Below are 15,333 nucleotides of genomic sequence, written 5' to 3'. Positions count from 1 at the left end.
ACTCACCTGGAGCAGGGACACGGAGGCATCCACAAGCGAGGAGTCTCACACTACTAATGGGAGAACTGAGAGAAGCCTGACGCTGCCCAGCCACTCACTGAGGTGGTCAGCATCAGGCATTAGCATATGCTGTTAGTACATGTCCTCTCCGCTTGCTGCCTTTGGAGGGTGCTTGCACATGTCATGCTAGAAGCACGTTCCTGCCTGCAAGCACTGGGGACAAGAAGTTGTGCATCAGATTTGAAGATTATTCTAAAATAAGGTTATTTTATTTAATTATCTGACTGTGGAGAGTGTCTCCAGACTTTTTGCTATTACTGAGTGTGTTCCCTGGGACATGGAGCCGGCTACTGGGAGCAGCCCAGGGTTTGTCAGAGATGTTTGCAGGCTGGGAGGGATGCGTGGGATGTCGTGGAGAGGAAAATGCTCTCCTGTGCAGAGCTGTGGGGATGTGGAGTTGCTGAACACAGTTCTGTCTGAAGGGGGGATGCTTGGGCTGACCCCTGTTTTGCAGAAGAGGGAGACCGGAGGAGAGGCTTCCTGGCTTGCCTTGAGCTGCACAGAACAATGTAGCAGCTCTTGAAAGAAATACACCCCATTCCTGGGTCTCCTCCAATAACTCCTGAGATTTTCCTGAATTGCAGCACCCCAAAGAATTTGCCTGTAATACTTGCTTTGCTTAGCTCTGTGATTGACAGCATGGACCTATCAGATTCACATCAACCCACCTGAAATGCTGGCCACGCTTCCCAGGAAAGCAGCCTGCTTTATCGTACTACAGCAAGGGATTTGCTTGGAGGTGCAGAGGGATGGGGGCTCTACAAATAAAGACAAATATCAGAACAATAAAAGCTAGAATGAGACTGGCTACGATATTAATCTCTCAGCCCCACTGTTATTTAGGATTCCAAGCTATCTCTCCAGCAGAGGAAAATGGAGGAACCTGTTTCCAGGTCTCTGTCTCTGCTATTTGGAGGTTTTCTTGTTGCTGTTGAATACAAATGAAGTTGAAAAAAACACCTTTAAATCCTTAATCCTATCCTAATTTAGGAAGACATGTAAGACATCTTCATCTCATGGCTTTGCTCCTCTCTTTGGTATTTGTCAGTAAGTTGAGCTCTTAAAGAACACAGAGAAAGCAGCTCCTAGATGGATACAGAGGAACCATGGGGTACCAGCTCCTCTGTATCCCACTAATTGCACCCTTGAGAGGGGTCAGCTGAACTGTACCTACAAACTTGCTTTGAGCTATTTGGAAGGGATCTTCTGGCAGTGCACAGTTGTGTTTATTTGGTGTATAAGGTAACCTGAAAACACAAACTGCTGATTTCAAGTTGTGTCATGCTAACCCTGTGAGTTTAAGCTGTTAGTCTGAAATTGGGTGGCCCTAACTCATATGTGCTCTGAACCCCGGGTGGAACTTAGTCTAGAGTAGAGTTCCTGGGGCCAAATCCAACTGGAAATCCAGGCTGATTCACCATGTGTGTGCACATACACACAGAGATGAGAGAGGAGGCACAGGGAGGAGCTAACTGGGGCCAGGCTGGGTGTCCTTGCTGTATCAGGAGATCAGGATGGGGAGCAGGGAAGTGCTCCAGGGCCATGAAGGTTAGGGCAGAGCAGCTGGGGCTGGGATGACCCAAGGAACAGAGCTTAAGGTAGCACACAATGAGAAGAGTGGCCAGCTCCCTACTCCCTTGTGCTGGGGACAGGCTGATTTCTGAACCTGTTCATCTTCTTTTGGATTGAAAAATTTGGGATTTTCTTTGAGATGACTTTTCACATGGAAATTCCATAGCTTTTCACTTGAACTATGTTCTTAAAATGAAAGGGTTTGAGAGTGCAGTAAAATCTTTTTGTTGTTGTTTTATTTTTTTCTTCCAAGATGAAATATTCTTGTCATCTCCACATCCCCTTATTTCCCATAAATGCTCTTCTACAGGACAGGTTTGTTTTCTGTTAAATATTTTCAGATTTTATCATTTTCTGGAATTGTGTTTCCACCAGTATCTCTGCTGACCACATGAGGAAAATGAGGGCTGATCAGTGATGTGTGGCAGTGCCAGGTGATGACAGGGACCCAGGGCCAGCAGGGACACGCTGAAAGGCTGAGTTGGACATGAGCCCACACAATTAGCAGTGGCAACGCATTCCTCAGCATTGGATAAACTCACGTGATAGTATTTAGGGTAGGCAGTATTCAGTGTTTGCCTTACAAGTAGTTTGATTTGTTATTTTATGACTGATTTGATGTAATATTGCATACATGCCAGCATGTGTGTGCTACCCGACGTGTGATCCAAATATGCCACCTTAGAGTGATTCTACTTCGCTAGCTCCTTCTGTTGAAAACACTAAAAGAGCCCATGCTTTTACCAAGAAGTTAACAACCCCCATGTGCTGCATAGCAGATGGTACAGTAATGTTGGAGACATATTTTACAGTACCCTTTTTCCACATGAGGAAATTGAGGTATTGAGAAGTCTCTTTCTGATGCTTGAGAATGAATCAGGGGCAGAGAGAAACTACAGGGGTGCAGTTCAAGAAACAGCATTGCCGTAAGTTTTAGGGGCTGAGCTCATCCTGCCAAGCTTCAGCTATTCAGCCTTGATCAGCCCGGACTCTTCTAAGGTCAGTAAGAGTGTGAGGCATTTCCAGAAGACAACTTGGACTACTTCATATTGGGATCTCCCTCCAGAAGTGCCTACCCCTCTCCAATGACTGTACGGAACCCATGGTCAAACACCTCCTATTTTAATCACCTTAGTCAGATGCCTACAGCTAAATGGGATCTCATTAATGCTCAGAGAAAGGTCTGAGCACTGTCCCACAGCTGATCAGTGCAGAGCTGCAGTCGTGCAAGGTTCCCCAGCATCAATGCAAACCACACCTGATGGGAACAGGTCCTAAAGTCTTCAGGAACTGTTGTGGTTTAACGCCAGCTGGCAACTAAGCACCACACAGCCACCTGCTCACTCCCCCACAGCAGGATGGGGGGAGAGAATCGGAAGGGTAAAAGTGCTCCCAAAGGCTGGAGCATTTTTGTATAAATCTTGCCTCAGATAATTCTGAATGAAAATACATTTGTAAATGCCAACGTTTCCCAATAGGTTCCCCACCTAGAGGCAAGAGAGCCAGCTCAGCTAGTCAGTTCTTCGTCATGAACAGCTGTGCTTATAATAGCCACTGAAATTAGATCAAACCACAGGACAGTGACAATAACAGCTCAGTTTTTTCAGAAGAGCTGAATGACTTGTGCACTACACCTTTTGCAAAGCCTGGCTATGAATGGCACAATAGGAGTTCTTTAATGCTGATCCCTTCTGAAAATCTGAGCTTAATAGCAAATACTAAACCCCTGGGATAGCTGACCCTCCACTCTCCAGAAACGTTAGCATTGGTTATCCCAGACCCGAATGCTGAACTTTACAGCAGGACATCTGACCTGAGCATCCAGCCAGAAATGAAATCCCACAAGTGACTTCAGTTAGGAGTTAGAAACTGGTAGCGGTGTCTAACATGGATTTATCATTGCATTTTTAGTTGCTTTCTCCTACACCAGAGATATTGCTGAGGAGGAGCAAGGTAAGCTCATGCTGGGTCAAACAGGATTTGCAAGGGTTGGGGAGAATATGTAAAATATTACGTTATTTTTGCCCTAACAGCTGGCAAGGAAAAGAAAATGGCACCGAGCAGAATAAAGTCAGCCCTCTCCGTACACGTAATTTTCTTGGGCTGCCATTACCCCGTCTTGTTCCTGCTGTGCCAATGCTTCTTTGCCTGTGGGCTCTATTTCACTGTTTCACAACCTTATCTGTGCCTTCATCACCACATACCCTATGTCCAACCAGTGCGATTCAGAGCATTCAGATGATGGAATGGGCTCTCCCCACCTCCCATTTTCAAGCAGTGGCCATGCTTGTGGGCTTGGCTTTGAGGGCTGCTGCTGTCCTAGCTCTGTGTCTCCTCACGTCTGTTTTGAATGAACTGTAGAGGCAACACCATCGCTTTGAACATGCTGAATCTGTCCCCATTTAGAGATATGTTAGGAGCTCATCCCTGTCACCTTTGCTCATCCCTGTGTCTAACCAGGGTGAAGGATCAGCCCAGAGAGTGATTCGACCGCCTGATGGCAAATGCTCTTTTCTCATGATCTCATTCCTATGCAAGGGATGTTTTTGGTACCAATGACTTATCATCGGTTGGCTGACAGTGGAGCGAGGGTGAGGAAAAAGAAGAGGGGAGTTGTGTGCTGCCCTGCTCTGCCTCCCCACGCAGGATATGCTGTCCAGGGAAGCGCACTAAGAGCACCACATCTATTTTAACAGTATGGTTTGAAGAAGTCAGCTCCGAACCAGCAGCGAGGGCAGCGGAGGGAGGATGTGCTGCAGTCATAAAAATTCCACCAAGATAAATCAGTAGAGGGAGGAGGAGAATGGGAGGGAGAGATGGAAAAGTTGAATGTTGTTCGTCTCTGCCCACAGGAGAGAGGGAGACGATGCCTCCGTGGTCATGGGAGTTTAACAGGAGTGAAACGGAGCAAAGTCCAAGTCAGAGAGGAGCTGTCGGGAGCAGGTGACAGCCTTTAGTATGAGCTGGTGGAACTGGATTTGGGGGTCTGGCTCAGACAGCCACTGAGTGCCAGCCATGCTCCTGCATGGCACTAATTAGCACCTTTTCAGGCAGGTTGAAAAAGAGAGTAAGGAGCAAATTGTCTTGCAGCAGCAAGCAGCAGACCAGTGGGCTAATGATGTGGACTACTGCCAGTCCAATACAGACAGGTGCTGCCTCCCAGAAGTGCTAGCTATGGGTGAGCTAGGACACCCTGTCTCTCACCAAAATCAAAGGTCATCATTATGGTGGGAGCTCTGTTTTCTGTCTGCAAAAGACTCAAGATTTTGAACTGGTTGCACCAAGAGCTGGGTCCGTAGCAGCCCCTGCCCCAGCTTCCTTTTATAATCTTCAGCAAGGGGTATCTGCCCAGGAACCCTAGTGCCATGTTTTTTCATATAAATCATTTACAGTATAAGTCCTGCAGCAAGGAATGGATTCTCACTAGGTTTGTGCACAACACTACTATTGCTTCGTGTACAAATTAGGTGTGTGTAGCACTGCTGGGCTGTACCCTAATAAATAACAGAAAGAGCTGTCTGCTTGCCTTCTCTGGTAAGCTGATGAGCAGCTTTCTTTGCCCATGTTCAAAAGGTGTAGCTGAACTTAGGACTGGATTCAGCCAACATCCACACTGCCCCTTCATGCCTGTGCTTAGAAGGAGTGTTGTCTTGAGTTGTCCGTCAGGAGGAAGCCCAACCCCTTGTTCATATGGTTTTAGCTTTCTAGGCATAGGTCAGGCCGAACATACTACAGCTCAGCCCACCAGTCAAGACAGTCTTTGGCTCTTCCTAAGTGTGCTATGGATGTCCTGACCTCGAGCTAAAGATGAGCCTGGAAAGGTGTCAGTGGTCACCGCACCTGCTCCCAGACTTAAAAAGCAAATGTTCTGGCTGTGACTCCAAAATGGTGGCCTACAGACCAGAGGACAGGGCTCTGCTTTGCCTGAATCCCTCTCAGAAAGACATGTTCTTCCTTCTCTTTCACAGGAATACACCATTGACATCTTCTTTGCTCAGACGTGGTATGACCGGCGTCTTCGTTTCAACAGCACCTTGAAGGCCCTCACATTGAACACCAACATGGTGAGCCGCATCTGGATCCCAGATACCTTTTTTAGGAACTCCAAGCGTGCTGACTCACACTGGATAACCACTCCTAATCAGCTCCTCCGCATCTGGAATGACGGAAAAGTGCTCTACACACTCAGGTACATCCAGCAGGCACTGTAGCTGGCTGCTGAGGTGAGGGAACAAGGAGCTGGTTGGAGGTTTTCCAGGAGGTTTCCAGGTGCCCTGGGACAGAGTAGTGGAAATGTCTCCCAGTGCTGATGGGAGTACACATGCAATACTAGTTGCAGAATGGGCTTCCTCTTCCCAGGGTGAAGGCTTCCAAAAAATCAAACTGTTTTTCCATATCATACCTAGAAAGAAGCCAAAACTATAAATGGTTTCCTAAACCAAAATCCTTTAAAAGTTTATGGCAGTCAGTCCAGCTATTTCATTCTCGTAATAAGAATTTGGCTTTTGTTCCCACAGATTCTCACTCCCATAAATGAATGTGAAAAGCTCACTAAACAAAAAGGCTTTTTGAATGTGAAAATTAGATGTTTTTCTCACTTTGGAAACATCCGAACATATGTTTTGTTTTGCTGCTGTTTTGAAATGTTCCTGAAAACAGACTGATCTTCAACAAATTAGTGTTCCTCTCTCAAGGAAGCGAGAATCCCTCTGTCACATTGTGGTGCTGGAATCAAACCACCTTCACCAACACAAAATCTCAGTCTCCCTCTTTCTCTCTTCCTCTCTCAGGCTGACGATCGAGGCTGAATGTCTGCTTCAGCTGCAGAATTTCCCAATGGACACTCACTCCTGCCCTTTGGTGTTTTCCAGTTGTGAGTACACATTTTTTAAATAGTTTCAGAAGGCAAGTAGAGAAACCACAGTAGAGTAAAATTCTTCTGGGGAGACCATCCTCCCTTTTAGCTACATTTTTCACCTAATCTCCATGACACTTTTCCTGGGCTGTTACCTGTCATGCCCTGAAGCATCCTCCCACTCCTGGGTTAGCAGAGATCTTCAGGGACAGATTTACAGCACCTGTGAGTTTCTCCTTAATTTGAGTGGATGGTTGGAGGTCATTATTTCACTGACCTTCTGGTCACTCTGACCTACTAGACAGAATATATCCCTTCAACTGGCAGACAAACGGCACCCATCCTGCCTTGCACCTTCCCTTTTCTCACACTCTCTGAGGGGACAGCTTGGCTTTCCAGACCTCAGCCCAGAGACAGGCCCGCTTTCTGCACCCAAGGCCATCGCAAAGGAGGAGTACTCAGACCTCCCCTCTCAGTCCCCACTTGTCCATTCTCATAAGCAGACAGGGCTGCTGATGTTGACACATCTCCACTGGTAATTTTGCAGGGAGCCTTTCTTCACCAAGATTCCTGCCCTCATGCTTTGGCTGGAAATCTGATTTAGTCATCTTAACTCGGGTTTGCCTCTTCCGCTTTCCCTGCTACTGAAGAGATGCAGCTCACGTGGCTCTGAGGTGCTTCAGAGGGAGGCATCGTGCTGAGGAGATACCATACCCTCATCTCCTACCATCCCTCATTCTTTGCTAATTAACAGCACGTGCCATACATGCTTGATAATTAGAAACACACTTTTAGTTAGCTGCCAAACTCTTGCTCCTTCCCTTCTCTGAGGAACTCCCGTAGGCGTCGAGGTCCCTGCTTCACAGTAGGCTTGTTTCTTTGTCAAGAAAGCCAGAGCCAGGAGAAGCCATGCTCCAGCCTGCAGGAGCCAGGTCTTCTCCATGGAGAATGCACCCCTTCTTTTCCATACACAGATAAGCTCCCGGGGTACAGAGATAGTCAGAGCAGCCACAGCCATGCTACCTCCCATGTTGGCAGCTTTGTATTCCTGAGGTACTCATGGCAGGCAAGGGAAGGCTGTCATAAGTAGTGGTGAAGGCCCCATGCTGCCCCAAGGAGCTAAAACCCTTAAAGATTTCAGGCTGGTGGAGTCCTCTTACACCAGCCCAAGTCGCATTGCCACCAGCGCAGTCCTTAGAAAGGCTCTGTTTGTAGTATTGCTTTTCCCATCCCTAGGATTTGAAGCTCCCACAAGGGGAGATGCTGTCCCTACTCCCATTGCATGTGGGGATGCCTAAGGGAATCTAAACAAAATGCATCAGAAACACCTGCCTGAAAGCTTCATGTTTATAAAACAGCTAGAGTGAGATGCCAATGCTTTTGCAGTCAGGGTGGGGAATGAGATGGAGGCACATGACATACTCTTTCATTGGTGTCCTTGCCCATTTTCCCAGATGGCTACCCACGCGAGGAGATTGTCTATCGCTGGAGGCGCTACTCCATTGAAGTCTCTGACCAGCGCACCTGGAGGCTCTACCAGTTTGACTTCACGGGGCTGAGGAACACGTCAGAAGTTCTCAGGACTGGAGCAGGTGAGGCAAAGGGAGACAGCCCACAGAAACACTAGTGTGTTGGAGACCTTATGGGAGGCAAAGGAGTCATCAGATAGCTCCACGATGGTGGGGAAGAAAGGACACAACAGCACAGTTAGAGAAACATAAGAATGAAGGGATGGATCTTTGCTAGAGGGGCGGAAGTGATGGAGATGAAGGGTGAGGGGAAGACGAAGCAGGGGTAGGCCAGAACCACTGACATCTGTGAACTGTGGGGTGACAATGCTGATGTGAATGAAGCTATCCCTAATTGAAGGGTCAGGAGGGAGAGGAGATGGAGCTCAGATCCCCTCTTGCTGCAGTATGTGCATGCTATGTGATCCCTGGCTGATGCTTATAATTGGAACAGGGGTGGAGAAATCAGAACTTGCAGGTCTCAGTCTATCCTTCTGTAAAATTGTGTGGGGCTGATGAACACCTAAATTATGCTTTGAGAGAACAAGGAACAAGGCTGCATGTGTGAAGAAACGAGAGAACGGAGACCCTTCAGCTCCTCCTCCTCATAATAGCTTACATCCCCATTCCTTCCCACAAAAAACTGAGGGAAGCCTCTTTGGATTCCTGCAGGTGAGGTGAGCTCTTATTTTTAAGCCCTCTGAAGCAGCAAGTTCAGGTGGTGCTTCTCCCACTCTGCAGAAAGCTGCTGTTGCCAACACCGGCAGCCAGCCTCTAACTGGGTAGAAAGGCAGCACAAACTGGGACAAGTGGTGCCGTGAAAGTGTCTTGAATGCACCAGTGGCTGTCTGATGTTTCTGATTCTCTTTTTTGGTAATTGCTTGCAAGCTCCATCTTAACCCTGGAGCCGTCGGGTGGCTTTCTTCCAATACTCACTAGGAGCCTCTGAAAAAGAGGAAGAACCTCAGCTGTAAGTTGCCAAATGAGCAATTAGGGTGTACAGTACCACATGCCTTTTCCAGGGGCAGAACCAGAGTCACAATGAAAGTGTTTGAAGGACACCTCCTTTGTCACAGCTCAGGTAGTTAGTTGGCAAGCCAGGCCATGTAGCCTGTTACAGCAAAGTAGCTTCTATAGAAAAGAAACCCTTGCAGCAATCAGCTGAAGATGAATACTCTCTGTAGTTTCTTCCCTGATACTTTTCCAGATATTGTGCTTTTCAGTGTGCTTGGACACACAGCAGGCCAGTAAAAATGCAGCCTAGTGGCCACATAGCCAGCCAGGCAGATAGCCAGTTGGGCAACCACGAAGTCAGCTCTCAGATTAGTCACAAATACATAAAGTTAGACAGCTAGAGAGCCAGCCAGGTGGTCACAGAGTCCACTAGCCACAAAACCAGCAAACCAGCCACAATGCCAGTGAGTCACTAAACCTATTGAGCCAGCCACACAGCTGTCCATGAAGATGATCTGGGCAGCCACAAAGCCAGCCACAAGACCAGATGGCCAGGCACTTAAAACAACAAGAAAACCTCATCAGAAACACTCCAAATTCTGGAACTTTGCTGATTTTTGTGTTTTAGGAAGCCACATGTTATGATTCCAATGTCTCTCTTGCTTTTTCCTAGGGGAGTACATGGTGATGACAGTTTCTTTTGACCTAAGTAGACGTATGGGTTATTTTGCCATTCAGACCTACATTCCCTGCATCCTGACTGTTGTTCTTTCTTGGGTTTCCTTCTGGATCAAGAGAGACTCTACACCAGCCAGGACGTCTCTGGGTAAGACAGGTTGTTGCATGTTTGATGCTTGTCAAACTCTGCAAGGCTAGCAAACTGGCTGTGTTGGAGTACAAAATCTCGTAAAGCACTTTGCCATTTTCTGGCATTAATCAGCTTACTGGAAGATAGTCCACTCCTCCATCCTTCTGTTTGTAACACTATCCTCAAGCTCAACCGAATCTCCAGCTGTGCTGGCTTGGACTGCTGGATTATTTCAGGGTAGCACAACGCTCTCATATCTTGATCTGGGACCTGAACACAGCCTTTTCTGAGTTGAAAATGTGGTATTCTCATACGCCAAAAGGGAGAGGGAAGGGGTGAGCTGTGGCATTGCAATGCTGGCCAAAGGGCTCCTGTCACATGCATGTATTCTGCATTTCCTCATGACTTTTCAAGGGCTCAGTGTAGGACCGGTGACATGAAGGTTTTAGGGTAATGAGCAAAGTTGCTTGGCTGTATCCACAGAGTCCCAAGCTCTGGCAGGATGTGGCAGCCGTGTAGGTACAGCCTTTCTCTGTCAGTCACACCACAGTGGGAGTTAAGGACATGGCAACAGCTCTGCTGATTTTCTCAGCAACCTGCAGTTGCTCTTTGAGGCAGGAAAAAGCTTATGTTGATTGAGTCCTGCTCCCATAGGTGCTAGAGTGGTCTTTACAAATCTTTAATGGACTTTGGCCGTATCTGCATTTTGCAGCAAGTTCTGCTTCCCAGCGCTGTCCTTCGCATTAGCCCTGCTGGCTTTCCCTTTAATTGGAGGTAGCATTCCCAGCCCTGCCTGCAGGCCTCTGGGGGGAGAGAGAGGAGAGGTGAGGGGCCATCAGCAGCAGGCAGGACTATTCAGAGCCCATCCATTCTGACCATCTCTCTCCACCTCCCTATCAAAATCAATTTATTTGGTGTCCATGGAGAGAGCAGGAGGGGGAGTGGGGTGTCATTTCCAGTGGAGGTGTGGGTACACCATAGTCCATGGCTGGGAAAGGAATGAACAGCAAGAGGCAGAATGTTCTGCACAGCTGACACCACTATGGTGGCTGTCTCAAAAAACAAAGGCAAGTTTCCCCAGGAGGGGGGCCCTTCTCTGTGGGAAGGGACCTCAGCACATCTAGAGTAATGTATTCTCTCCACAGTCCCTGTTTACTTAATACAAATGATCCCCAGTAATTTCAAGCCCGTCAGCCTACATTAGGGAGATGTAAACTGGACCAGAACCATTGGCATTTCAAATATATGGGAAGCCACATCACATCTGCTAATGCAAATACAGCAAGAAAACATTAAAATCTCTTGCCATGCTCCCACTCAGAGCCACTGCGGTGATCCCAGGAAAGGGTGGCAGATGGATTTAGATGAATGCTAGAGAAGGAGGAACAGGTGGAGTTCCTGCTTCTTCTCCACATCCTAAAAAGCAGTGGATGAGATCACAATACCAACTCTTGCAGCTGACCATTTGTTGGCTCCTGATACTTTCTCTCTGGAAACAGGTCTGTGAGCATTACTGCTGCTGCAAAAACAAGTCCAAGCCCCATTCAAGTCAAAAGAGATTCTCTATCATCTCCTACCCACTTGCCCTCTACATCAAGAAATTGATAGATTGTGAAGAGCTGTCTCTGAAGAATAGCCACAAGCAGGTTGAAGCTTAAGAATTAGAAACCGAGGCAACAAAGGGAACCTTGTGGTTGGTGTCTACTACAGGCCACCCAATCAGGCCACTTCGCCTATTGACAAAGCTTTCTTGCTCCAGCTACAGGAGGCATCGCACTCTCAGGCTCTCATCCTGCTGGGGGACTTCAGCCACCCCGACATCTGCTGCAAAAGTAGCATGGCAAGCTGTAGGCAATCCAGGAGACTCTCTTACAAGGAGAGGCTGAGGGAGCTGGGTCTGTTTAGCCTGGAGAAGAGAAGACTGAGGGCGGATCTTATCAATACTTTCAAATACCTTAGGGGCAAGTGTCAAGAGGATGGGGCCAGACTCTTCTCAGTGGTACCCAGTGACAGGACAAGGGGCAACAGGCACAAACTGAAACATGGGAAGTTCCATCTAAATATGAGAAAAAAACTTCTTTACTTTGAGGGTGACAGAGCACTGGCACAGGCTGCCCAGGGAGGTTGTGGAGTCTCTTTCTCTGGAGATATTCAAAACCCGCCTGGACATGACCCTGTGCAACATGCTCTAGGGGAACCTGCTTTGGCAGGGAGTGAGACTAGACGATCTCCAGAGGTCCCTTCCAACCCCAACCATTCTGTGATTCTGTGATTCTATGACGCCCAGCTGAGTGGTGTGGTTGACATGCCTGAGGGATGGGATGCCATCCAGAGGAACCTGGACAAGTTCGAGAACTGGGCCCATGTGAACCTCATGGGGTTCAACAAGGCTAAGTACAAGGTCCTGCACCTGGGTCAGGGCAACTCCTGATGTCAATACAGGCTGAGGGATGAAGGGATTGAGAGCAGCCCTGCAGAGAGGAATTTGGGGGTACTGATGGATGAAAAGCTGGACATGAGCCAGTAATGGGCACTCACAGCCCAGAAAGCCAGCTATATCCTGGGCTGCATAAAGAGAAGCATGGCCAGCAGGTCAAAGAAGGTGATTCTGCCTCTCTAACTCCACTCTGGTGAGACTCCACCTGGAGTACTGCATTCATCTCTGGAGACCTCAGTACAGGAAAGACATGGACCTGTTGGAGCAGGTCCAGAGGAGGGCCACAAAAATTATCAGAGGGCTGGAGTACCTCTCCTATGAGGACAGGCTGAGAGAGTTGGGGCTGTTCAGCCTGGAGAAGAGAAGGCTCTGGGGATATTTTATTGCAGCATTTCAATACTTAAAGAGGCTTATAAGAAAGATGGGGACAAACTTTTTAGTAGAGCCTGTAGCAATAGAACAAGGGGTGATGGTTTTGAACTAGAGAGGGTAGATGCAGACTAGATACAAGGAAGAATTTTTTTATGATGAGGGTCGTGAAACACTGGAACAGGTTGCCAAGAGAGGTGGTAGATGCCCAATCCCTGGAAACTTTCAAGGTCAGGTTGGACGGGGCTCTGAGCAACCTGATCTAGTTGAAGATGTCCCTGCTTTTGCAGGGGCGGTTGGACTAGATGACCTTTAAAGGTCCCTTCCAACCCAAAATATTCTGTGATTCTACGATGAGCTTTGCATTGGGCTGAATTCATCCTGGGAGCAAATGCTCAAAGGCAAAGGGAGAACAAGAACAGAGGCCTTTGCCTTCCAGCTCTGCTTCACATCAGAGAGAAACAGCAGTCCTGTGCCATCTGAGACATTGCCATGCTTATTGCTGACTCAACCAGACGTCACTCACTGAATCCCAACTCACCCATTGCCTGCCCAAAGCCATCCATCCAGTGTTATTGCCTCTTAGCACGTCCTTCCTTTGGACTCTCCTCCCATCATCCAAGCAGTTGTTCCTGTGTACAGCCTTAAGCAGAGTCCAAGTTACCCACTCCTCAAGACCAGAGTCTCACTGAGCAGAGCAAAACTGGGACCCAACAACCAGAGGAATTTCTGTCCCACAGGAGAGGGGAAACAAGGATGTTTTGGGGGCTGGATGCATGTAGAAGACAGAAGTGCTCCTCTTCATTACTGAAACCAGCTCTTTTCTCTCTTAGGTATCACAACTGTGCTAACAATGACCACCCTGAGTACCATCTCCCGCAAGCACCTTCCCCGTGTCTCCTATATCACAGCCATGGACCTCTTTGTCTCTGTGTGTTTCATCTTCGTCTTTGCAGCTCTCATGGAGTATGCTACACTCAACTACTTGGTGGGAAACAAGAAACCACTTGAGCACAACAACAGGAAAGCCAGGCTGGTAGGTCAAAGGGGCCAGCAGAGGTGGATGGTGTTAGAACCCCAAGCTATTTAGAAATATCCCTCCTGAGCCTGTATTGGAAACTTCTGGTGTGGTTTAGTGCCTGACCCATACTGTGTTCCTAAAGTCCTCAGACCACTCTCTGTGCTGGGTCTGAGCACCTGAAATGTGAGACACAACCAGAAAAAGCAGCTGAGGCTCCCCTAAAACCAGGAGGTCTCTGTCAGAGCCAGGGACCCTGTGCTCTCTTCAGAATTGCTGGAGAGCTTATCAGTGCAGTTTAGGATGACTCACATGACCAAATGGAAATGTCCACTTTAAGACAGGGTGATCCACACCCAGGTTCTTTCACCTGTACCAATTTGATCTCTGTGGATTACAGAGGTATCTTAGGTCACAGAGATGCAGAAACCAACTTTCTTTTGTGGTCTGTCCATCAGAAGACCTCCTGAGTGTGGGGATAGTGAAGCCCAGAGTGGTAAATCATCCTCTTGAGATCCGCCCAAGCTCATGACAGGTACTTCTGACACATCAGCTGAAACAGGCCTCTGAACTGAGACAGAACTGAAGCCAAAGAAGACAGATCTCTTCTGTGCCAGCCTCATTTCCCAGCACGAGTGGAGAGAGCTCTTTCATGAGGCTGATGATGTGCCCCTTCTGGGCCAAGAGGTTATGAGTCACACACAGCCTTTCCCCAGATTTTCTCTAGCAACTGACAGCAACCAGAAGACACATCTGGACAAGTGTGCTGTGTCTTCAGAGATAGCTGAGCTCAGGGGAATGAGGGAAGAGGCTAGCACAGCTGAAACCAAACAGGTCCTGTTTCTGCACTGACTATTAGTGGCAGACATGGGGAATCAGGGGAATTAAATCTTTGCTGACTAAGGCTATGCCCTAGGGTGCCAGGGAGGAAACTCACAGTCATGCAGGGAGCTGCCAGTCCCCACAGTACGCCAAGGTGGTGATTTACAACCAGGTGCAGAGATGGGGGATGATCAGTCATCCCTCTCCATTGAACTGCACCTATGGTATGAACGGATCTATTGCAAATTGGATGAGGTTTGGAGTCTAGAACGTGTTTTCTTGCCATTTCCTTCCCTTTAATCCACCTACCCTCCTCGTTACAGCCGCCTGCAGGTGCACAGGTGATGCCATCCTTTACCACCATCAACATCAACAACATCATGCACTGGCCCCCAGAGATAGAGGAGGATGAAGATGAAGACCCTGGCTCCCCATGCCTGGAAGGAAAGGAATGTGAGAGGTTCTTCTGCTGCATTGAGGACTGTCAGACAGGAATGTGGCGGGAGGGGAGGGTCCGCATTCATATCTCCCGTCTGGACTCCTACTCTCGTGTCTTCTTCCCCACCGCCTTCCTGCTCTTCAACATTGTCTACTGGATTGCCTATCTCTATCTCTAGTTGTTCTTTGTCCTCAGCTGGACTGGAGACCAGCAAGATGGGCTCGTCAAGGAGCATAGAGAACAGCATCTCTTCCATTGTAGTCAATTGTTGATCTGAACAATCCAACTGATTCCCTCTTCCTGCTCTCTCATCTCTTCTGAGAAGAACCGACAGGTTTTTTTTAGCCTTCTAACATATCTTTTTAGAGAATCTACCCTTCCCAAACAACCCCCTCCCCAGCACCACCAGCATTTTACTTCTTGTAAGATTGCTCAAAAACATCCTATTCCCATCTCAAACATTAGGGATTTTGTCAAAAACAGAAACCTTA

At 48.0% G+C, this 15,333-nt stretch overlaps 1 protein-coding gene across 1 annotated transcript in view; it reads left to right on the top strand.

Moving 5' to 3' along the window:
• Positions 1-15,020, top strand: part of LOC137669579 (gamma-aminobutyric acid receptor subunit gamma-4) — a 35,584-nt gene extending 20,564 nt beyond the window's left edge. The window contains exons 4-9 of the mRNA XM_068411718.1: positions 5,601-5,821; positions 6,423-6,505; positions 7,942-8,079; positions 9,623-9,775; positions 13,397-13,599; positions 14,727-15,020. Coding sequence (XP_068267819.1) covers positions 5,601-5,821; positions 6,423-6,505; positions 7,942-8,079; positions 9,623-9,775; positions 13,397-13,599; positions 14,727-15,020 — 1,092 coding nt within the window. The remainder of the gene's footprint in view (positions 1-5,600; positions 5,822-6,422; positions 6,506-7,941; positions 8,080-9,622; positions 9,776-13,396; positions 13,600-14,726) is intronic.
• The last annotated feature ends 313 nt before the right edge of the window (positions 15,021-15,333 follow it).

This window comes from Nyctibius grandis, chromosome 13 (genome assembly GCF_013368605.1).
Source record: "Nyctibius grandis isolate bNycGra1 chromosome 13, bNycGra1.pri, whole genome shotgun sequence".
Taxonomy (NCBI): domain Eukaryota; kingdom Metazoa; phylum Chordata; class Aves; order Nyctibiiformes; family Nyctibiidae; genus Nyctibius; species Nyctibius grandis.
Note: the sequence above shows the minus strand (reverse complement) of the source record. Positions and strands in the feature narration are given on the sequence as shown.